At 48.5% G+C, this 23,914-nt stretch overlaps 1 protein-coding gene across 2 annotated transcripts in view; it reads left to right on the top strand.

Annotated features, from left to right (window-relative positions):
- Positions 1–4,054: 4,054 nt before the first annotated feature.
- The window catches only part of NKAIN4 (sodium/potassium transporting ATPase interacting 4), a 54,103-nt gene continuing 34,243 nt past the window's right edge, over positions 4,055–23,914 (top strand). Inside the window, exon 1 of one of the 2 annotated variants that reach the window (XM_050907167.1) lies at positions 4,055–4,324. In XM_050907167.1, coding sequence (XP_050763124.1) covers positions 4,271–4,324 — 54 coding nt within the window. In that variant the 5' untranslated portion in view covers positions 4,055–4,270. The remainder of the gene's footprint in view (positions 4,325–23,914) is intronic. The other variant, XM_050907166.1, reaches the window with a different exon arrangement.

Below are 23,914 nucleotides of genomic sequence, written 5' to 3'. Positions count from 1 at the left end.
GAATGTGTCCCCTGCGAAATACTGCTGCGCGCAGTGGAAAGCTGCTATCAGTCAGACGACTGGCAGCGGGTTTTACTTCTAATTTGTGATAGAGAAATATGATGTGACATGCCACCTTGGGAAGGCTGCTGTCTGCCCTGAAGGAGGGGAGCAGGCTGGCTGATTAGCTCGTACGGCCATAAAGCACTGGGACAGGCACGTTTTGCCTTTTGGATGTGGCATTGATAAGGTTGGAGTACTCTGACACCACTGTGTTTGATCAGACATCTGTAAAGGCACTGTGACCCAGATGAGGTTTATTAAAATGGAGAGGAGGTGAATGTAAATGAACCGAGCGGAATAATGCACCCCACGTGTATCGTGGGATGTGAGACCATCTATAGCTTTCAGCAGCTGTGACAATTACAGGGTTTGGGCTGTGAAGAGACATGTCCCCAGCTAATACTTTTAGCCTCTATTGCTCATCTTGATCTGTCAGAGCGAGGAGGCTGTAGATATGAGAGATAACAAGCTGTGGTAAGATACTGCTGCTTTGTTTCAAGCTTGCTAACTTTGCTTCTTGAGTTCTTCTGAAGTAAACCTGTGACTTCTTGAAGTAATTTGGATGTAATCAGCCAGGAAGAAGAGATAACAAGGTCCTGTTTTCTCAGGTTAATCCCCCCTAGCAGTGCAGCTGGATCCGTGCAACCCCCTCAGCACAACAAATTTGGATGGCAAGAGGTTCCTCATTCAAGCACTGGCTGAGAACAGGGACATACAGTCTCTGGAGCATCATTTGAACCTGAGGATGATTCCCAACTGGATTTCATTCCCTCCATGAAGTCAGGATATGACCAGCATGTGCATCAGGATCTTACAGTGAAGGGGCATCCTCAGGAATTAAAGGAGGAAAAAACAACCAGGGTCTCTTAAACATACCTGTGGTGCAGCATTTGGAGAGGACTGCAATAATGACTGCTTGACCAGTTCCCTTTTCTTGGTCTTCTCCTGATGGCTGTCTGATGGAGGGGGATGGAGCTGCCTGTGATTGCCTCGCTCTGTGTACACACATCAGGGATCAATGTCCCTGCTGAGAATCCCCCAGACCCCATCCCAAACCCCTTAATCAGGAGAAATCCTTCCTGACATCCAGACTGGACTCTTGAAGCAACATTCTGCCCATCCAAAGCTGAGGATGAGGTTATACTCCAGGAAGTAAAAAATTCAGGATACTGATGAGCAATTTTGGTTTTCTTTCTTTTTTGCTAATTTAAAGTTGTAGTTGATTTTATGAGTTAAACTCTCAGGGTAGATGTGTACAGCGGCACATGGGGGATCACTGGTGGTATATTGCACATCAGTGATGGCACTGTGTTTTGGCAGCCTCTGCGCTGCCTCATCCAATGGTGCCTTGTTAATCCACCTGCTAATTAAATAAACCTCATTAGGATCTAAGTTCTATGTGTTTTATTCACTTAGGTCCAAATTCAGCTAAGTTAATATTTCATGTCACGGAAGTAAAGGATTTTCTGGAGGTCTGCAGGAGACTTTTTAATTGGCCTGCAAAGAGTAACCAAAAAACCAAGCCTGTTGTCAGGAGATTCAAACTCAGTGCACCTCCACTGGTGTCCGTAATCAAAAAAGGTTGGAGACCGCCGTACTGAAGCAAGTGTCCAACTTTCGACATGTGAGTAGCCCCACTAAAACCACTGAGGCTACTTGGATGCTTAAAGGCAGATCCCCTCTGTGTCCAGGCCTCCTGCTATACCAACGCAGATAAGAAATCATACGAATGAAGATTATAAGATCAGGCTCTGGGATTTTTGAGTCTTTCTCTTTGAAATACAGGTTACATTATCCCTGTGGTTCCACCCTTCTTAATAAGCTAAGGAGAGTCAGTGTGTTTTCTTTCAGATGCGTGTGTAGTTCCAGCCAACACATGGTTGCCTTTTACTTAGCTTATCAAGATAAAAGTGCAGGCGGAAAAAATCCTGTTTATGTCAAACTTAGTATTTCAGCAGCAATACCTTTTGCTGTTTCACATGATGTCTCCTTTGTAGTACAACCGAGTTGGAAAATAGCTGTGCTTATGGGAGGTTTGTAGAAGCAGGAGGCAGTACAAGAGATGCAGGAAACCTTAAGCAATGGCACAAAGGCCAGGTACTAACCTGCACGGCTGCATCCCAGCCTTTCCCATGCTGTTCCCAGCAGTTTCCAGAGCACGTAACACAAACCAGCCTAAGCCCAGCCTGCTTTCAGCAGACTTGAGCTCCTGTTCTAGTTCTGATGTCAGGTTGCCTGACCCTGCGGTGCAGAGTGAGACCTCCCTATGCAGTTTGTAAGGAATGTTTCATCTGCATTCATTAAAAAATAAACTGCTCTTTGTTCCTATTGCCTCTGCCATCCAAAAACCACCTTCCTGGGAATACAAATACTGCCGAACCTTCTTCAGTCCACAGTTTTCTGGGTGAAGTAAATTGGTTTCTTCTCTGGGTGTATTCCTTTCACCTATAATAAAATGTGTTTTATTGTATCTGACTGCATTAATTGATGCCCTGGTTATGCACAGTGCACAGGTCAGATAATCAATATACTTTACCATTTACAACCAGTAGGATTTGTGATCAATTCAGAGTCTGTCTCCTAATCTTAGGTATTCAGAGTTTGCTTGTTTGTTTGTTCTGTTTCTCCCTGTGGCTGATTTGAATAACAATAATGTTGTTAATATAAGGTTTTTAACATTCATAGCACTTTAGAACTAATCCTGCTTCCTTGGGGTATAGTCAGGCAATGCTTTCCTTGAGTAAAATGATAGAGCTTCTATCATTTCAGCTGCCATCTCCTTCTCACATCACTGTAACAAGCAGCGTGGCACGCTTATTTAAAAGGAAAGCAGAATTGGTCACTCACGGTACGAAGTCGCACCCTGCTTTGCAGGCAGAAGCAAAACCCTGGCTTACTTCAGAGGAAGAAGGAACAGCCTGAGAGTAACACAGCAAACTGTCGGGCAGCTGTTGGAGTCACTGGAGATTGCAAAGAGACGACATTGTCATCAGATGAGTCTCTCCCAAAGCTTCTTATCCCGTTGCGTTGAGCTTCGCAACAAGTCTGTCCCAATCACAGCGCGTGGTGTGTGACCTGCTCCTCGGGCCGACCAGAAACGTGTACGGCAGGGAGGGCCGACATGATCCCACGTCTTCTGGACCCTGCTGCTCCTTCTGGAGAGGAGGCAATGTGAAGGACTCAGGCACATAAAGGAGGTGGTTGTGTGCTTGTGGATTTGCTCTGTGATTTGCAATTGAAGTAGACTAACTTCCTTTTCTACAGATGCAGGGTATGGTGAGTGGTTCCTAGATGGTGCTCAGGTAGAAGCTCTTCTTGGAAGAAGAGGGATGCTCCCCTACTCTGCTACTAGTCAGCTGTGATTCATTCACAAGCCTGGGTATACACTTTAAAATACCCACAAATGTGCATTTTAAAGAATTCCTTGTCTTATCCCCCTTTCTGAGTTTGTCTTCCATGTGCACTCTCACTGACAAATTTTATGGGAAGAACCATTGTATTTTAGCTTAATTCTAGGCTTCATGATTTTTAGGGTAAGCATGCCAGCACCTGCACGGGGAGGAAGGTGATGGGCATATGTGAAAGGGGGAGAGGAGCTCCTGATTCCCATCGCCTAGGATGCCCTATAGGCTCTATGTCCTGTATACACAGCTTGCCTGTCCAGCACACCCCTCTGCCCCGGCACATACCGGGCACCCCCGGGCAGCGGCAGAGCCAGCACCGCCTGGGGAAAAGCGTCCCATCAAGGAAAAAAAATCAGGGGCCGCCCCACCAGCCCTCGCCGGGGGAAGAGGAGCTGCCCCCGGCTGCGCTGCGCTGCCTGGCTCAGCCTCCCGGGGGAGGGCTCTGGCCGGGGGACCGGGAGCATCCCACCACGCCTGCCAGGGCTCCCGGGGGGGCGGGGGGGTGCGAATCCCGGCGGCGGCAGCAGCAGCAGCGAGCCCCCGCCCCGCAATCCCTGCCCGCATTTGGGACGGCAGCCGCCGTCGGGGCATTGCCCTTTTAAGCTGTGGCCCCACTTGCCTCCTCCCCGGCTCCCGGAGGGGCTCCGGCAGCCGCCGCGACCGACCGACCGACATACCGACCGACCTCCCTCCCTCCTCCCTCCCTCCCCGCTCCCGGCGGCGGCGGCGGCGAGCGGCAGCTGCGGGCCGGGGCGCGGAGAGCCCCAGGGCGGCGGCGGGGCCGCGGCGAGCCGGGCTGCCCCTGCCCCCGCTGCTCGGGGACCATGGGATGCTGCACCGGGCGCTGCACCCTCATTTTCCTCTGCACTTTGCAGCTGGTAAGTGGAGGCGCTCCGGGGTGAGGGGACGGCGGAGAACGGGGGGTCCGGCTCCCTGGGACGGGGACAAAAGGGCCCCCCCCCCCCCCAGCGCCTCGGTGGCCGCTGGCCCGGGGCCGGTAAAGGCTCCGGTCCCTCCTCAAGTTCGTCTCGGAGGAGGAAGGTGGAGGGATGGCAGGCTGCGCTCCGGGGACGCTTTGCTGCGCGGGGGAATTTAGCGATGCCTAAAACTCGGAGAAACGCTTGGGGGGGGGAGAAGTTTTCAATTCATAAGTTTGTGCTTATAAAATACAGCTAAAAAAAAGAAAAAAAAAAAATCACTCCGTGAAAGGAGTCCCGGCGGGCTCGGTGGCGATGTTGCAAACCAAACCAAACTTCATTCGTGCCGAAACCCACCAGTACCTTCAGCCTCTCTCATGTGCAGCTGCAAGAAAGGGCTCGCCTGTATCCCACCCTGCGCGCCCGCACGGGAGGGGTTCGTGCTGGCTTGGAAGGAATTACTTCAAACCTCCTCGGGATGAAGTGCTTAGATAGAATGTGCTTATAAATATACATATATTTATTTAGGAATAAAGTTCCCGGTGTGCAGAAAGCGTGGACCCTGATGGGCACAGGTTCCTCGTCCTCATGACATCTGCGTACATGATAAGATGATAAACAAAGGTCTGGTTGTTCCCCGAGTGTCTGTGCATCCAGCCTGGATCTGGAGGGTCCCCTTCTTGTCAATAGCTAATGGGCTCCAGGGTTCCTCGAGCCTTAAAAAGGAAATGACAGCAGCTATGTATTTAATTTCATTTATTTCTTCCAAATTTGCTTTATTTTGGAGCACTAGCAGCATGCAGGAAAGGGCAGGCTTCCGGCTAAGTTGTGTTGAACAGTAAGCTAGTGCCGAGGGGTGAGTCTAGTTAAAACTCTTTGTTTTGGAGTTGCGTACGGTGACAGCAGCGTGTTTTCTGCGAAGGGACGGTGAGCGGGCACTTTGCTGAAGGTGGGAGAGAACCTCTCATGAGAAGGAACCTGCTGGTTTTCAAATGTAAACCATCAGCCTAAAATTGAAGGGGAAGAGGGTGGGAATGCAACCCTGCTAACTCCGGCTAGGGCAATTGAAGATGCGGATGGAAGATTTGACTCGTAGTTGAACAAAATACAGGATAGAAGTGGTGGGGTTTTCTTGCACAAAGCGTCTCGCTAGGCATATTTATGAGCGGGCTGAATGGCTGGGGAGTGTATTTAGTCTCCTGGATTATTTCTTTTGATTTTTCACCCGTGATCACAGAAGAAAGAAGCTGTACCCTGTATTACATTAGAAATGGGCATCTCAACACTCACTGTCTCTTAAACCCATCGCTATGTCATCCTGCTTTAAAGCACACACTCACACACACTGGGGAAAAAAAAAAATAAGAAAGAGAAAAAGCCATGAGCTGCTGGTGCTGTTCTTATTTCTGACAAGCGTGGGAGTTTTCTTGTATCCAAGATACAGGGACAAAGAACCCCCAGCATTTTATTTTCCTTAAGACCCTCCTCCTTGAAGAAAAGAATCAGTTTGGCTCATTCTTAAGCAAGTTTGGATGCCTCGGCCGTAGCGATTTCCCATGGCACTTGCTGGGTGAATTGGTGGAGCTGGAAAAATGTGAACTATGGTGAGGGAATTCCTGGAGCTGTGCTCCGATGGGGGTGAGGTCAGGAGATCCTGGCCGGTTCCCAGCAAGTGCTTGGGTGAGGGTGAGATCCAGCCTGGTGCTTTTTTATTTTATTTTTTTATATTCTTAAGCAAACTTTGTAAATCGTCACGTCACTTCCACATCAGTACGGGCAGGTGACCTGCAGGACTCGCTGCCGCTCAGGGTGGGTTCTGCTAAGACAAAACACTGAAGTGATCAGGCCAAGATCATCAATAAATTATAATGACGTGAACTTCCTTTGTTCCTCTCATGTCTCTGCTCTGCTTCATTTGATACTTTGAACCCTTCACAGCCTTCCCTGTATGTCGCCAAGCTCCGTGTCTCCCACTACCGAAGTCCCAGGGGTGAAATCCTGGCTCCTCTGTGGCCTGTGGAGGTTTTGCCTCTGACTTAAACGGGGAGAGGATTTCAGCGCTGGGATTTCCCACTTCAGTTTTGCAGCAGACCCCTGTGTTTCCGTACATGTTCTCATGTCTGTTCCTCAAGGCTTCACTGGGGCTTTTTATAAACGATGAATGGAAACACAAAACAACCCCTCGTCAAAAAATCAAATTAGGAATTCGAGTTGCAATGCCTCGTCGAGATTGTTTTATTATTAGGTGCAAGTAGTTGAGCGAGTGTGTGGGGAAGTGTTTGCACGCTGCAGCCTAAACGTTTCCCTGGAAAAAAAAGGCAGAAAACAAACATATTCATCATTGCAGTGTATGCTCCCAAAGAAAAAGTTTGTGATCCAGTCGGAGAGCAGAACAACGTGTGAATTCAAGGAGCTGCTACACAATGCGAATACCAACGAGATCTTCAGCCCCCCACGGGCTGAGCGCTCGTGGCGGAGATAGAGGAGGAGAGACGTATGCGCCTGTCTGAAGAAGATCAGGGCTGACTCCCCAGCGGTTTGCTAATCAAGGGGGGAGGGAAGGCTGTAGTTTGAATAAATAATTTGCCACGTTCCAATTTTAGGTTATTGTTTCCTTGAAGCGTCCACATTAGGCTCTTGCTTTGCCGATCAGTGCTGCAGGGAGGCTGCGAGAAGGTTCTGGCTCTCTCCCTCCCCCTGATCCCGGTGTGTGTCGCTGTCCCTAATCCTTCCCCTCTTCCCGACCCATCCCTGTCTTCAGCAGAAGTTTGGGCGAACGTTGGCCCAGGTCAGGGCCACCCTGCAGATGAGCTTATCCTCAGCCATGGCATAGAGGAGGACCGGCAGCAAGGTGATGGGGTGTTTGTAGCCCAGAGTTTGTGCACCCCAAGGGTGTTGTCACCTCCCTGTCACCTGCCTGAACCCCTCTGCCATTCAGGTGCTGATGTTACCTACAGCAGCTTGCCAGCCCTTCGCTCATCCCTCCCAGCCGTCGGGCAGTTGCATATTAAGAAACATGAGCAAAGCTTAAACGAGTCATAGGCCTCCCCAGGAAAAAATCAGGACTCTGTGAGAGAGCCTCTGCAGAGGGTTAAGAAATGTCCCTTGTAGAAATTAGGGTTGAAAAAGGCTTGTCAAGGGCAGGATTTCTAAACCCGAGTGGTATGACAGAGACTGTCGCACCCAGCGGGACTGTGGACTGGGTGGGTCGTGGTGAGAAACCACAAATGAGGGCTGGGTCTCGGGCAGGGAGATATTAAAAAATCATTGATTTGCTTCTTTCCTCTCTGCCAGCGTGAGAATGCACCCAAACGGTGTATTTTCTGGAGCAGTAAGTGATTGTGCACTGAAGGCACTATGTGAATTTATTTCCACCGAGCATGGAAAAATTCCCTTTCTCCCCATGCTCTGTCCCAATAAATCAAACAACTGTAGTTTCTTTACATTCTGTCCGTGGATTGAGAGCTCAGATGCCAAGCAAAGCCTGGAGACAATTTTACAGATACATTATAAATCCCCCTAGAATAAGAGCTTCTAATGGAAAAAGTGACTAATACTTCAAATAAGCGCAGAACAAGGCACCCTGGGACAAGACTGCATATTGAGACTAACCAAAAGTAACTATATACCTTTATTTATTTATTTTCTCATCCTCTCTTTCTCCCTCACTCCCTTCTCAGCGATGCCTTTTTAATCTCTTACAGAAGGGGGTGACCAGTTCTGGAAACTATTTGAGACTAGCACAGATCCTTCTCTAACTACTCTCTCGTAACTAAAGCGATCGTGTCAGTTTGATCGGGGCATAAAGCGATGAAGAGCGAGCAGGGGGTGAGGGAGGAAGGGGAGCGTGGCAGACAGGCAGGTGGGATTGCGCGGCAAGGCAGGATCTGGGCAAAAAAAAAGCATGAGTTAAAATAGGTGGGCGCGATCGAATCGGCACCCGTGGGCTGCAAGACTGAGGGTGGTAGAGCATCTTTCTATCCAAGGTAAGGAGCAAGCAGGATTGCAGCAGCTGGAGGCTGCGGAGATGCCTTTCTTGGCTTTCTCCTCTCCATCCCAGGGACATTTTGAACTGGAGGCAGGGTGGGGAGAGCGGGACCCGTCTCTCCCCTCCTCTGCAGCTGCCTCCGGAGCTGGGGCAGTTTGATGCGTCTCCTGAGGGAGCTTTGAGCTCACACAGCTGCGGTACGGCTGAGCACGAAGCGTTCAAGGCAAGAGCAGGTGCAAGGGGAAGCGCAGCGTCCCTTCGCTCATCACGCTGCTCGGGACCCCTCCGAAATTACCTTGGGCTCTCCCCAGCTGTTTATCTCCTCCATGTTTTGTGCTTCAATTATAATCCCTCTAGGGAAGGGGCTGTCTTTCGTGTATATGCACAGCACCCAGCACCGTGATGGCTTGAACCTTTCCTGAAGTCCTCGAACAATACTCCAGGCTAAATAATAACGTAAGTCTAAAGACTACGTTTGACAGATGCTGTCTTCTCCGTGTCTGTTCCAGACAAAGGAAAATTAAAGCTGTGCCAATAATAGAGCTCGTCAGCATTTTCCACTGAAGCTGACTTTCAGTAGAAACCTGGGGATTTGACTAAATGAATATTTTCATGAGAAGTATCTGCTTTCCATAGACAATTCTGAGTTTTTCTCCCAAGTTTTGGCCAGAATATTTTGGCAAAAAATCAAAAATGTGCTGGCAAATGTTTGCTGTGCTGGCGAACATTTTTAATTTTGGAGTTGTGGAGCTTTTCTTACAAAAAGTTGAATTTTTGCACGAGATTTTTCTTTTTTTTTTTCTTTTTCTTTTTCCTGAGCAGCTGGAGCCGGTCCTGCTGTAGCACAGTGGTGTAAGCCCAAGAGCAGCACAAGGGAAGAGGAGCTTGGGGTATGTGTTTCAGACGTGCCCCGCCGCAGATCGCGCCGTGCGCGGCAGCCCACATCCGCGTTTCCCATCGCGGTGGCGGAGATTGCAAATGACTCACAGGAACCACGTTTCTTTGTGTCCTCTAACCAAACCCATTCAGACCAGGAATGAAATTTGGCAAAAGCCAAGCCAAAAAGCAGCTGAGGGGAGGGTGGTATTGAAGTCAACTCTTCTTGGAGAACCGGGGCTTTATTTCAGCTGACGCAGTATGTTTGCCCGACCGCTCTCTGATTTCTCCCGGCCACTCTCTGCTCCTTTGCCTTCCCCTTTTCCCTCTCTCTGACCACCAGGGCCATGCAAGAAGAGAAAGAGCCAGTTTTCCCCCGAGGGGGGAACCTCACCCCATGGCCGGTGTGGGGTTAAGGGAGCTGACGTTGCTCCATTGTGTGCTAATAATATACGGAAACTCGGATCATTTTGGCTGGGGTGCAAAATGGAGCTCTTCCAAGAATCTGCTCCAGGGGCCCTCCAGTAGGAACTCTTGGAGAACAAACTGGATAACAAAGGCCAGATTGTGATCGCTTTTCCTCCAGGAAAACCCTGGAATAGCCCATCGCTTTTCGAGCACTTAAGAAAATGCATGTGATCTAGCGAGCAGTAAGTGCCCCAGCTGTAGCATTCCCTTTTCCCATTAACAAAACATTTGGTTTGAGGTCAGTAGAACTGAACCTTTCTTTCTTATTAAAAAAAAAAAAAAAATCAGAGATAATTTGTGATTTAATGTCCTTACGCTTGTGGGGTTCCCTTTGTCCCCACTCCTCCTGGACTGCAGTAGATGTGATGAGCACACCTAACTGCACAGGTTGTGTCTCTGTGTTTAAGTTTGGTAGAAAGAGAGTTTTCAACAAAGTGGAAACTTTTGTCTCAAAAGTAGCGCATTCTTCTCCCATTCCCCGTCTCCAGAACACGAGGAGGGGAAAAAAAGGCATTTCTGGGCAAAAAAGTGAAAATACTCTGGCATTTAGCAATGTTTGCTGAAAATGATGGGGGGGGTTATTGTGCCAAACCCCAAATATTTTGAACTTTTCAGAAGTGTTTTCAAGCTTCTGTAAAAAAGCTGAAAAGTCTCACTAAAAAGAAGCTGGTTTGGTGGTGTTTCTTTTCTTTGAAGTTGTGCACTCTGGAAGTTCTCATCTTCCAAATATCTCTGATGTCATCGTGTCTTCCCCAAACCCAGCTCGTGTTGGGGTTTAAGGGGAGAAGTGCTCAAAGAGAAAGCAGAGGCTTGGGTGTTGCTGCAGGGTAGTGCCTTGCTGAGTTGACTCATCTGCTCGTAGGCCAGTGGTTTGGGGTATTTTTGTTGTAGAAGGAAGCTCAATGAATAAATGCCCTGCAGAATTGCCATTCTGAGATATTTCGTAATCATTCCAGAGTCATAATATTACCTTAAAGTTCGTGAGATTTCAGGATAAGAATAAATGACTTCTGCTTTACTTGTTTATTGAGCTTTGATAAGGGTCAGAATCTTATTTCATCTTCTTGCCAGAGATAATAGTAGGGATTACAAAAGCGAGGATTAATGGTAGTAAAAAGTAAGGCATCAGTAGTAGTAAAGTAATAATAGGAAAGTAGGTAGTAATAGTAGGGATGAGAAAAACTGAAATGATTGAAATATCTGGCAGAAATCTCTGAGATGGGGTTTCAACAAAATTGCTGGTTCTCACCAGCATGTCGGATTTGTGTTTCATGTTGAACACAGAAAAGTCAATGGTGATGTTGCTCTGGCTTCTCCCTGGGTTAGCTGAGCCCTGGGCCCCCATCTGAAAGTCCTTGTGAAGTGAAGAACAGAAGTTTTATTTTGCTGTATGTTCTGAGGTTTCACAGACTAGAGAGGAGCGAGCAGCAGTTCTCTGCTGGGGCAAGATCAATAAGCGCCTCCCTTGACTTCCCTGTAGCTCATTAACATCAACTGTCTTTTCCAAGGGATGCTTTTTGGTCTCATTTCCACAAGGACTTAATTGCCATTTTCCTGGTGTCTGTGGCTTGTTCTCGGCACAGCTGCTTCTGTGTCAGGACGTCAGACACAAATATGTTGTTTATCAGGGAAGCGCACGTCCCAGATTTTCTCTCAAAGGTGAGGATTCATGGAAATTAGGAGAGCGGCTTTTCTGATCGCCCTTCCCCCTTCATCCTGGATGTTGTTTGGGTGAATCTAGGTTTAGTAATTGAGATGTCGGATTCCCTGACACCTTTCGGCTGAAAGGATGATGGTGTGGAAGCGGTGACCTCTGCTGCCATCTGCCACGGCTTAATGAAAATATACTGTGGGAATCAAGGCAACAGCTTGTCTTCGTCACCTGCTTGGAGAAGGCAGACATCAGAAGTTGCTGTGCCAGCTTCCTTTGCCACCTTTCAGCGACTGGCCAGCTCTGCAGGCAGCTTCCCACCTGCTCTCCAGGCTCTCTCAGGCCAGCAAAATATCTGCTTTCTTCCCTCTTTTTTGTTTGTTTTTTTTTCCCCCAGTTTTTTCATCCAATGCTCAAAACTCTAGAAAACCAGGACCACCATCGTATTTTTTCTGCACCAATGCAGCAAGCACACAGATGTCCGCCCAGGCCCTGATTTTCAGAAGTGTGGGAGCACGAGTTGCCACCCCATTACGGCAGCAGGCAGTCTCGCTGCAGCGCGACGGGGCGGGAAGGCTGAGCGTGTGGGTGGGCTCCAGCCTTCGTGCCCTTTCTGCACTTTGGGGCAGCCCCTCACCACGCAGACTTGCTCCCCATGGCACTGCCCTCAGAGGAGACAAGAACGCAGCTGAGGATCCCACTGATGAGATCCCGGGAGATGGGATGCCTGGAGCAGGGTGAGCCAGGGCTCCTCATCCCGGCTCGCCCCATCCCGTACCCTGCAGAGCTGCCCATGGGCTCAGTCTCCCAGGTGTAGGAGGGCATTGCTCTGCAACAGGATCTGTTCGCTGAGCACAGTTCTCCAAGTCTCTTTCCCTGTCATTGTGCCATCCCCGAGTGACCTGGGACATGGCTGACCTAAGGAAGGTAGGTCAGAATGATACAGGACAGACTCTCTTCTTCATTAGTGAGCGCTTGGGCAACCAGTCACCTGGTCAAAGATATGAAAGAACAAGAATTGAGTGTTACTGAGGATAGTTGGGTTATACTTCTCCTCAAGAGCTAGGTACACTTAATAAAAAATGAATCCTGGTGCTCAGGTGAGTACACAGTTACAGCGAATATACAAAGCCTGGGAAGATGCCTCCTGTGACGCCTCTCTGGGGAACAGGGACCTGTCCTGTGTCGGTGGTGGCCCTGACAACAGCTTTGGACCCATTAAAGTGTCTCGTGCTGAATTATATTTTCCAAGTGCTATTCTCTGGAGATAGTTCATCTGTAAGCACTGTTTCATCTGAACAGGGAAGGTGAGATAGAGGACACTAAAGAAGGGGATGGAGCATTTTATTACCCACACGGAACTTATAAAATATTGAGTGTAACCTTGCATGGAGTGCTCTGTATGGTGTGTTCATCCATCACAGATAAACAGCCTCACCACAATTAACAGTTTGTCACTGTCTATCTTCAGCTCCACCTGAAAATTACCTCTGTAGTAACCAGAGCTCAATCTCAGCACCAGAACGGTTAACCTACCCGGAGATCAGGAGGAATCTAAATCCTGGTCTTACTCAGATTTGTTCATATTTGGGAGGTTTGGACATTATTCTACAGTACTACAATAAGAGCATTGCCCTGCACATTAGAAATGGGTTCTTTGTGTTGGGAGTATATTGAGTTGTACTCAATAAGGTCTACAAGCAAATTTTTCCCCTACATGAAGCTCAGCAGATAGATGGTCTTTTTGTGGAGGGTACATGGCAGGGTCTTTGCTTAATATTACTGCTATGGTCCAGATACTCAGAGGAGTGCCTAACTTTATGCTGTGGGGCTTGGGAGCATCCTTTCCTGCTTTCAGAGATGTTGGACCCTTGATACTCCATTAAGAGGGAAACAGTCCCACTTTGGTGGAAGCACCACATCCAAATGCTCCGAGGACCAGGATGTAGTCATGGGCACTTAAAAAAACTTTTCTGCTTCCCTGAGAAGGAATTATTGAGTGAAGGTGGCTGGAGGAAAAACTCCTCCTGAACCAAAGACCCACCTCAGCAGGACGAGAAAGAGCTAGCCTGGCCTGACTGGCTTTGACCTTCATTTAGAGGCCTTGAAAGCAGCAGAGACCACAAGTACGTGTTTACCAGCTAACAGGTTCGCAGAGATAAGGTCTAGGTCCATAGGCTGATTAACCTCGTGGAGAATGACCAAGACCTGAGTCCTGAGTCTTGGGCCGACTATTGCACCTTCCCCAGAACCCAAAACACCTTTGAGGTTCTGGGCCAAACACGTCCTGTTCAACTGCAGCGCAGAAGAGCTTCTCCTGCAGCTCTTCCCTGGAGGATGGTGGAAGACAATATCCAGATGTCTGGCCAGATTTGAAGACTGTGCATGTAGATAGCTTGCATGAATATCTGAACTACTGGCTACTTAGCCAAATCAAACCCAGTTCCTAATTTCCCATGGCTACTGGTAATCCGTTAGCAGCAGATTTCCATGTGTGAGATGAGAATGAGCTCTGACAGGCGGCTGGCATCCCTAGCTCCGGCAGACAACGCACTTTTTGTGATATCATTGTGGGAAAGGCAATACACCTGCTTATATTGTATATGTACAGAATTAGGGGAGAAATCTGATTATCCTAATTACTCAGAAATGCTAAATATGTGCAGAATACAGTTTGGCTAATTAGCCTGGGAGATTGCTGGCTGTTCGGCAGGGAGGAGAGCGGGTGTTGGGAGAAGTGTGATGGGAGTTCACAGTCTGTTATGTGCCCTTTGCTTTCCGAGCATGTGAAGAAAAGTGAGCGTATGGGGGTTTGGAGATGTAATTGCCAGCCTTAAAACAAATTACAAAGCTGGGAAAGGGCAATTCTTTTTCAAATGTCTGCCACTTTTTAGGATTCTGGGTCTTCAAGTTTCCCATCTCATTATTCTGAGAGGAGACATTCAAGGGAAGGATGGGTCTGCCTCGCTGCGCAAACAGCTGGCGAGAGCCCCTGCACGACACCTTCTCAGAGGTATCTGTTCTGCACGCTCTTTACCCTGCCTTTGTGCTGACACAGGCAGATCCTCAAACGCTCTCAGAAGCCTGAGGAGACGGTGATGGTAGTTGGTTCTACGAATGGTGCTGCTTTGTTTGCATTTAACGGGCTCATTTGCACCACAGAAGTGCATGTTAGAAGAGGTCTTCTGGCCCAAAACCTGACCTGCTTTTCCCAGAGTGGCAGAGGAAGTCAGGCAGATGCTAGGCAGGGTGGAGGGTGGTTCATGCTGAGTACATCTCAAGGTACTAACCGCCAGGTATCTAGATCCAGAGAACCAGGCTGGTTCCTCCAGCTCCATGCTGGACATACACCCACCAAGCAAACCACGACACCGTACGGGAGGGCTGCAGGAGCCACACCAGTGTGAGGTCAGGAGAGCTGGCACGCACACCTCGGTGTTCTTGGGTCCTACAGTCTACACAAAGCTCTGCCATCAGACCAGAGCCCAAACCCAGATCTTCTGCATATAATCAGTGCCCAAAATGCTCATTCACCCATTGCTCCTTGTAGCCATGCTTCCTCATGTCTTTAAATAACCCTGCATGGCTTTTATTCCTGACCTAGCCCGAGACTAACATCTACCTCAAGCTTTTCTGGAAAGGTTAACTTTCCCGCTCCTAAGTCACTGCCATACTCAGTGTGCTCAGGATCAGTCCTGCTGTCAGTTTAAAACAACATTAGCTGGTAAGTTAGCTATGAGAAGCTACAGGAGCATTCGGGCTTCCAGGGCTGCCACTGAAACAGCTTAGAACTGAGTTGTGTGACAGCCTGAAAGAATAGATACGGTGATATAAAAACTCTGCCATGGCTTCAGACAATAAAGCCTGTGTCTCCCTTCTGATGAATAATGGCTCTTTGTTTTATTCCTTAGATGACAGGGCTGTTACAACTGCTGAGAACTATTCCAGTGCTAAATATATGGCTGTGTAATAAATGCTCTGCAATCTATGAACTGGGACTGAATGGATACTTGAGTGAATCATTTAAAGTACGATGAATTTCTGAAGCAGCTCATAGTGACAGGAGGTGGAGGGGCAGTAAACCCCTTTGCAGATCGCTTAGCCAAAGGATGCTTTCCTTGCGTGAGACGTAACCCAGGTTTCATGGCTGCCAAGTTTTTTCCTCGTGGTGGCTCCCATGGCCATGTAAAGTTCCTCACTCCCAGTTCTGGACGCTAACCTGCAAACGAAGGGCATTTCAGGTGGAGCTCCGGCGTTCGGTGGTGAGACACCGTACAGATTTTCTAGCAGAAATCCTAGAAACCCAATCCTGGCAGACTCAGTGGGAATGCAGCAATAAACCCCACGTTCAACTGTAATCCAGGGCTGAGAGCTCAATGGGATTTTGCTGGACCCCATCAGAAACAGTGATAGTCTGGAGCCTGCTACGATAAGGAGGAAAATGCTGCTTCTTACTGCTGCAGTGTTGTCACGCTAACGGAAGAGGCGAGGCACAGAAATTGTTGTCACTGTTCTGGAGTTCGCCTCAGAGTCTTGCCACATTAAACTTCCTTGAAATTACCTAATGGAGCAGCAAGGATTTGAATTTCCATAATGTGGATTAGCACTTTTTTATTTTAGCTAATCCTTGCAGACAGACCTGCAAGCAAGAAGATCAAAAGACTTGAAAAAACTGGTTGGGAAGTTTGGAGTAGGGACAAGCCAAAGATGCCATCGTTCCAGGGATGAGGAATCGTCTCGCACCTCCAAGGGGAGCGATAGCAGCAGGGCCATACATGGATGCAGCTTTGGTAACACATGCTAATAGAGGGCAAGTCTTTGTCCTCTTCGTGGCCGGAGGAGACACAAGAGTTCACGAGTGCCCCACGTCTGAGCTGCTGCCCCACAGTTTGGCGTTCAGTTCCTGCAAGGTCACCAAACTCTTGCACTGCGGAGGCACGACCGCTGAAGATTTGCTGCAAATGGACTTTGTTCTCCAGAGCTGCCAAAGTGGCACCTATTGACCAGCCTCTATTTTAAAAGAGGAGGGGGAAGGGGAAAAAGAGAGGGAAAAGAGAAATTCAGCTTTGCTGTTGAATAAACCATGAGCCATTGAGGAGCTGGAAGTCAGCAGGGGCAGCGCAGAAATGAAGGGGCCGCAAACGTCATGCGAAAAATGAAGCGCAGGAGGAGCCTGGCCATTGTGCGACACTCTTGGAAACTTAATTGGAGAGTCGGTTGGTGGGAGGCCAAAAGATGTATACAATAAAACAGAGACACTCGACTGGACTGAAAATGCAAACAAATTGGGTAGCACAACAGAAGAGATAAATTATGCTCATAAAATAAACAATGGCTGAGTGACACTGGATAAACAGTTACATATAATAACGCCACTGTTTGTCTCAGCCATCCTAATTGGGAGGCTGGGCAGCATCCGATGAAAACTCTGCGTCGCACATTTTCCCTTTATAATGAGGAAGATTTTCCCTCCCCCCTGAAAGCCTCCCCCCAGTCCCATTTAGCAGCAAACTGAAAGGCCTGGTTTCGTTCCACTTTCCCACAGCAAACTCATCCTGGCAGGAACTGCATTAAGGAGGACAAGTAAAAAATGATAATAAATTGAGGCCTTGCTCTTATTTCACCTTGTGACAAATCTGTCCAGTGGGTGACTCGGGGAGGGTGATAAGAGCATGGACTGGGCTGCTGCTTTCCTTTTGACGCTTGGTCATGTGGAAAATAACCCCATTCTAGCCCTCACTCAAAAGGGCTTTCCTTTAAAAATAATGCTTTTTAAAAGGCACAGAATCCTTATTTACACTGTTGGAAAGCCAGCAGCTCGCCTCCATCAAAGTGAACGTCACGGGTCTCATTTCATCCTCTCCTTGGACTGAAGAGCAAAAACAAAGGGGTTGCTGCACAAAAAGTGATACGGTCAATGCTATTAATACAAGTGGGAGAACCTATTAAGCCTTAGCTTTTTTTAGCATGATACTGTATTGCTAATAAATCCCCGATGAGAATCTTTTGTTTCATTGAACTCCTCTCAAGTATAGCAGGAAAACACAGCGGTGCAGGGGATGGTGAGCATGAGAAAAACACAGGCTTAGTGACTTCCACCACGGCTCACTCTCACGCTTTGAACCCGAGACTCTCCGCCCCGAAGCGCTTATTTCCAGCACTCCGTCTAGTTTGTAGCAGAGATGCGCTCTTACCCTTTAATGACTACCCAGAGCGGATTGCACTTCCCAAGCTGCTTCATCAACCCATGAAAGAGAGAGGCTGATCTTCAGCCTCAGATGTGTATTTAAACTCTTCGCCATCTCCATCCTTAGGTATTTACTTAATTAATCTGTTTGAGCACTTCATGTGTCTCTGTTTTCTTGCTTTTATTGACTTAAGAAAAACAGAGCTGGATCTCTGCTTCCCAGCCTGTAATGCTCACGGGCAGGTTAAAGCCGAGGAAGAAACCCAAGAGGTTGTCAGCCTTCCTCGCCTCCGAGAGCAGCGGGGACCGCGCTGCTGGGGCCGTGCTGAGGGTACCAGCAACTCCTGAGATGTGGGTGACAGCTCCGATGTCATCTTGAGTCACACAAAATTGGCTTTGCCTCCTAAAGTGGCTGGAAAACTGGAATATCCCTTGTTTACATGTCTTGAGGGAGGCAAGGGAAGCTAGGTTTGTTACCTGTAATTACTAAGGTAATTAATCAATTATTTAAGTACGACTGATTTTCTTCCAGTGAAGCAATCAGAAGATGAAAGTCAATAGTGATTGATTCATTTTCTAGCCACTTTGTAGAAGGCAAGTTGTTTGTGGGGACTGTGGTTACTGGAAAATTCCTGCACTACCCCGAAAGCCTCTGACAGTCCCTATTCGTAACAAAATAGTCGTTTTCCTGTTTGTTCCAATTTAAAACCCTTCCTGTCAAAAGCATCTTACTGGAACCAGAAGCTGGACTGCTAAATGTTTTTCATGTCCGAAATACTCTTTTCTTCCCAGTTCTTTTTCATTTCATGCTTTGATGACAGGCCTGGAAGTTTGCTAGTACATTCATTAGGGGAGAGTTGGTCGGTATTTCTCCACTGATATTTATTTTTCAGCTGAAAAAATGGCTACATGTCTTTTCAACTATAGTTTTTCGAGGAAAATTTTTCTTTTGTCCTTTTTTTAACTGAAATAAGCACATTTTTATGTTAGGTTGTTTTTCTGGCAAAGCACAAACAACAGAGTGTTACTAGTGATGATTAAAACTCAGCTGTCGCAGTATGGGTCATTTTATACAGACAATAGCATGCATGAAATGCAAGCAAACCACTTGGCCCATTTGCAGTCAAACTCCTAAAATACCTCCAGCTTCTAATTTGCCTGAAAACTTTCTGCATATTGCCATGACGTGCAGAGGGGAAAGTCTCCTGGGTCCGTTTTGATATATAAACCCAATCACTCCTGCAGTATTAGCTCATCTGCTCTGTCCTGACTTCCCAGCTGTTTATTCGACTAGAGTTACGTCCTCTGGCCGCGGAGGGCGAGCTAAGATGAATAGCTGAGATGAGCAGCACTGTGGGGTCTGGCACGTGGACTGACTGGCAATCCTTTGCTGGGCATTGCTGGGATTTGGTCGGAGCATCAATAGGGCTGAATTTGGGGGGATGCAGGCACGGGAGCAGGGTGAGTTTTGAGAATGTGACAGTGGTGGGAAAGGTGAGGGGTTTGGGCTGGTGCTGCAATCATCATGGGGAGGTTCCCAACCTAAAATGCCACCTCTTTTTACCACTACAGGCAGGTGGGCATCCAAGAAAAACACTATAGCAATGGTAATGCGGTTTCTGCTGATGCAGGATGATTAGTATGAAATATTAAAGAAGCTTTTTACAAATACAACCCAAGTCTCCAGCTATCCTCTGTGTAAAATGAGGGTGTTATCTCCAATTCCACTATCTAGATGGGAAGACAGACAGTTAACAACCGTGCTGGAGGGCTTTGGCGGAAGGAGCAGGAGCAGAATCAAACGCAGGAGACTGATCCGTATTTGGGATAACACCGGTTTGCGGTGCCGTGTGTGGGAGCCAGGCTGGGTGTCAGTGCATCGATGGCCGGATGCCTCCATGTTGTTCCCATGGGATCTTCTCTCCTGCTCCGTCAGGCCCAGATTTTACAGAGCCCTTCAGCACATGACTGCAGCTGGACGTACGCTGTGCCTCAAGTCAGCAGATGCTCCAGCGCTTGACTGAATGAGGGCTTCTGTCTTTCTCAAGTAGCTGCTGCTCATGGCATTACAGTGGGGCAAAAAGCATCACATGTAGCTGCTGGCAGGTGGAAAGGGAAAGCTGTAAAATCATGGGAAATGCATCCTTTTGGCTTCACATGTTGTCTCTCCCTGACCGCCCCCAACTTCACAGCTAGGTATTAGGAAGCAGAAGCGCTAAGAGCACTTCTCTGTGTCCTGGTGGGGGAGAGAAAGTCTTCATTGCCACTTTGCTTTCCATGAGAAACAGTTCCTCTATGGAAAAGGGTCCGTTTGTACCGTAATTACCAGCTACTGTAATTCGGGGTGGCTGTGCTCTCTCCCCTCCTGCTGCAGGATCATTACAAATGGGCTTTTCTTCTAGGAGCAAAGTTGCAGCAAGACCATGGCAGATCCCAAGTTCCTAGATTATTAATAACAACAATATCATTTTCTTTCTCCCCTATTTCTCACCCACCCTGCACTTCCCTTCTAATGAATTCTCTTCTCTTGCTGTAGACTCCGCAGTGACACCAGCCTGATTTGTAATGTAAATAGGCAGCCCAGTGTAAAGGCGACCTGCAAGAGCACCGCAGGGCTCTAATTATAATTTTCATTAAACTCCTTCTGCTTATGAATATCCAAGCAATCTGGCATTGCAGCAGGAGCAAGAGGAAATTAAAGCAACACTACCACTTCGCTACAGTGTCAGGGAGCAGGGACCCAGCTGTTGAGCAGAAACTGAACCAGGGTTCCTACGGACAAAGTTTTGAAGAGTTATTTCAGCTTTGGCATCCTTCCTCTCTCAAGCTTTTACCCCAGTTGCAGGGCTTGCATGTTTTTCCTTCAGAGGATCTGGCTGGTGCAAGCGTTTTACACGTGATCTATCTGTGACCTAATTAAGGGGATCAGCTGCTAGAGCTCCCAGTGCAATGTGCGGGAAGGAGCTGGGGGAGAGCGGCCGCTGAGCCGGCCGGAGCAGGATGGGGCGGGTGGAAGGTGCGGAGCAGAGGGAGAGGCACTGTCGGGCAAAGGGGAGAGCAGGGAGCTTTAGCTAGCCAGGCCCCGGCGGGTTTCCCCAAAAGACCAGCAACACAGAGACCATTTGTCCACACGTGCTGGGGAGCGTCCTGCTGAGTTGAGGACTGCTCTGACGCACAGAGCTATGCAGAGAGTGGGGCTTTGCTGGCCACGCTACACAGACACCAAGAAGCTCTCATCCTTGTCTTCCCCTGGATGAGAAAACCAGCCTCAGGTGGCTTTCTGCAGGTGTTTTGCCTTCAGAGAGGCGTTTTTCTAACTCAGGCCACAGCTGACCCTTCATGAAGAGAAAGTGCTGCAGGTGCCAGCCGTGAATTAGACTTGCAGGGGACACCAAATGTGAACACTTTTGTTCCTAAAGCTAAAGGCAGGGGATGTTCTCGGTGTCACTCGGACACAACGAGTCTTTCTCGGGCTGTGTGTGGACAGGACAGAGGAAAAACTGAGCTTGGCTTTTCCAGCCTGAAGCAAGAGTTTCTCCCCGCTTTGGGAAACTGCCAGTAGTATATTTAAGGTCGTAATTCAACTTTGTGGTGACCAGAGGCAAAATAAAATTGCAGTTTGCAGTAAGTGCCCATAACATAGCAAAGATAGCCATAGTTTTGTCTAAACTGGATGAGTCCAGCTGGTATCTCATGGGCTTTATACACCCTGTGAGTTGTGGTCCAACCCCTGAATGACTTCAAGTCTTTCTAGTGCACTTGAGAGCTCATGGGGATCTCTGAGCTGTTCCCAAAGTGCTGCTCCCACATCCAGGAGACTCCAGAGAGCGGCATCATTAGAAGACAGGCTGGGCAGTCCTGGCCCAAACAGTGCTTCAGTGCAGCCTTGTACCTTCTGTGCAAGTCCTGTCGATGTGTTTGCTCTCTCCCTCCAGCAGCAGAGCTGGCTCTTTTAGCTAAGCAGACGATACTTAAGATAGTATGTCCAGAGAATATAGGGTATATTCCCTATACCAAACAACCCCTTGGCTAATTTTTAAGTATTTTCACTTTTTCCCTGCATCCCTGTCATGTGAACGAGCCCAAACTTCGGATAGCCTTCCTGGCTGAGCAGAGGCAGGGATCACAGAATATAATGCCCTGTTGGTAAGAAATAAATCGCTCTATTAGAAAATTAAATTCCTGCTGATCTCTAACACTGCTCTGCCTCACAGCCTTTATAGTGTTTAGATGGTTTCGTAAATGGTAGCAGATCTCCCGAGGGAAATGGCTGGTGAGTTAATGGCACGTCTTTGATACACTTCACTCAACAGGGAAATTTGTGCTACTGGTGGGAGAAGGTTCCCCCCCCAGTGCTAAAGCTGTCTGCCACGCCAGGATGCTGTTTGTGGGGAGCAGCAAGGATGTTTGCCCACGATCATCAGTATGAGGTGGGCTAAGACAGGACGGCAAGTCCTCCAACAGGCGAGGGAAAGCCAGGACTGCCACAAGTGTCGAGCCCGAGCCTGGGATAAGGCTGTGCCTTACGGAGCATCTGGCTGACAAAAATGTCAGGCACTTGTTGAAGAAACTCATTATTTTTTATGTCTGTTGCAAATACAGTCACGTCCCCTTCGTTCCAGTGCCCCCCCTCTCTGCTACAAAGCTGGAAAGCCAAAGCTGAGCTATGACACTGAGGGAGGAGAAAAAAAGCTGGGGGGGAAAGCATTGTGGGCTCAACAGATTAATTTAATTATGTTTGGGAAACAGGTCTGAGTGTTGACGTAGGTTACAAATAAAACAAGTTTGTCATTCTTGTCAGAGTGCTTTTTTGCCTGGATCACAAAGGCACCTGCTTATTAATTTAGGCTGATTGCTAATCTCAGCAATCAGCAATCACAGCAGCATGCAGTACTTAGATGCTATCAGGAGACACAAGGCGGGAGTGAAGGGAACAGAGCAGCTCGGGTATCTGACGCTGCTGCACAGACACCTCTCTGCATCCCTGAGGTCTGAGCCCCGAGGTGAGATGTGGTCCAGGAAAACCAAACGCCAGAGGCCATGTAGGCTGTACAGAGCACAAGCCTCACCAGGCATGTTACTGACCCTGATTTGGGAGAAGTTTAGGCAATACAGGGCAATAATTTTACTGAAACATTCCTCCTAGGAAGCAGGCTTTTTCCAGGGAGCTGTATTCTGAGCACCGTTCAGAAAGTCAGTGCTGGGCAACCTCTTCTCTCCTCTGCAACATTATGTGCAAGAGCCAGCTCATTAACTGTACTGCTGACCACCCCGTTTAGGGGGTTGTGGAGCAGGAGAGGGGCTGCCACACTTGGGCTGAACCTGGGGACGTGCCGTTTGGTAGGGACCACGGACTATGGAGTCTCGCTAGAAAAAGTACTGCCAGCTACTGCTTTAGTCCCCAGCGCCTTCTCTCTCCCTTCACGTATCCCTGCTGTTTTGCCCACTACGTGGCCCAACCCAACACTTGGAGGAAAAAGGTTTAAGAGGTTTGTGTGCGTGAATGCTTGTGCACAGCCCGGGTCTTCAGCTGAGCAAGGCTGGTGGCTACACGTGATGTACTAGGAAACCTCAGTCCTTCTGAAGCTGGAGCCTCAACTCCAGACACAAACAGGCTTCCGCACTGCTTCAGTGCCAGTCTCATCCCATATGTTTAGCAAGGATTGTGCCTTTCCTGGAATGCTAAGCAGCATTTGGGCGTGTGGGACTAAATAATGACATATCTTTGCAGCTAGGATGTTTCTGAAAGGCATCAGCAGCAGAAAGCATAGGGATCAAGGTCAAAGCAGTGGCACTCCTGAGAGCATCGTTGCCAACACAAAAAATGATGCCGGGAGGGGAGAATCCAGAGCACAAAGGTGCCAGGCCAGGGGGAACGAGGAGGTGAGGACTCAGCGTTGGGCTGTTTAACAGCAGGATGCTCCAGGCTTCAGGAGGGAATTTGTGCTGAACCACACCAAGGGGTTAAGTCTGCCCAGGCTCTGCACAGGATGGTACTGGAGTGGGAGAAGTCCTGATCCTCAGCTATGGCATGGAGCAGTCCGAAAGCTGTGTTTGCTGGAGCGTAATGCCCCTGCTGCAGGGCAGCGACCTGGTGTGGGGCTCACGCCAGCGATGGGGACTTCTCCAGCTGCCTTGGGGGGGCCTTTGGCAGGCATTGGTCTTCCAGGCCATCGCAGTGACCAGAGTTTGCTTCTGAAACATAAATGATTTAAAGAGATAAGGTCCGCTGTTGGAGGCCTCTCTAATGTATGTGTGAATAGAAGGGGTTTCAGCAGCTTCTGGGGAGAAAACAGACCAAACCGAGCAGAGAATGGGGCTTATTGTATGCGGCGGCCAGAGTGACCAAAGATGTCTGAGAGACAAAGTGACAAACAGAGA

Source organism: Gymnogyps californianus, chromosome 17, assembly GCF_018139145.2.
Source record: "Gymnogyps californianus isolate 813 chromosome 17, ASM1813914v2, whole genome shotgun sequence".
Lineage (NCBI taxonomy): Eukaryota > Metazoa > Chordata > Aves > Accipitriformes > Cathartidae > Gymnogyps > Gymnogyps californianus.
The sequence above is the reverse complement of the archived record's forward strand: the minus strand, read 5'-3'. Positions and strand labels throughout refer to the sequence as shown.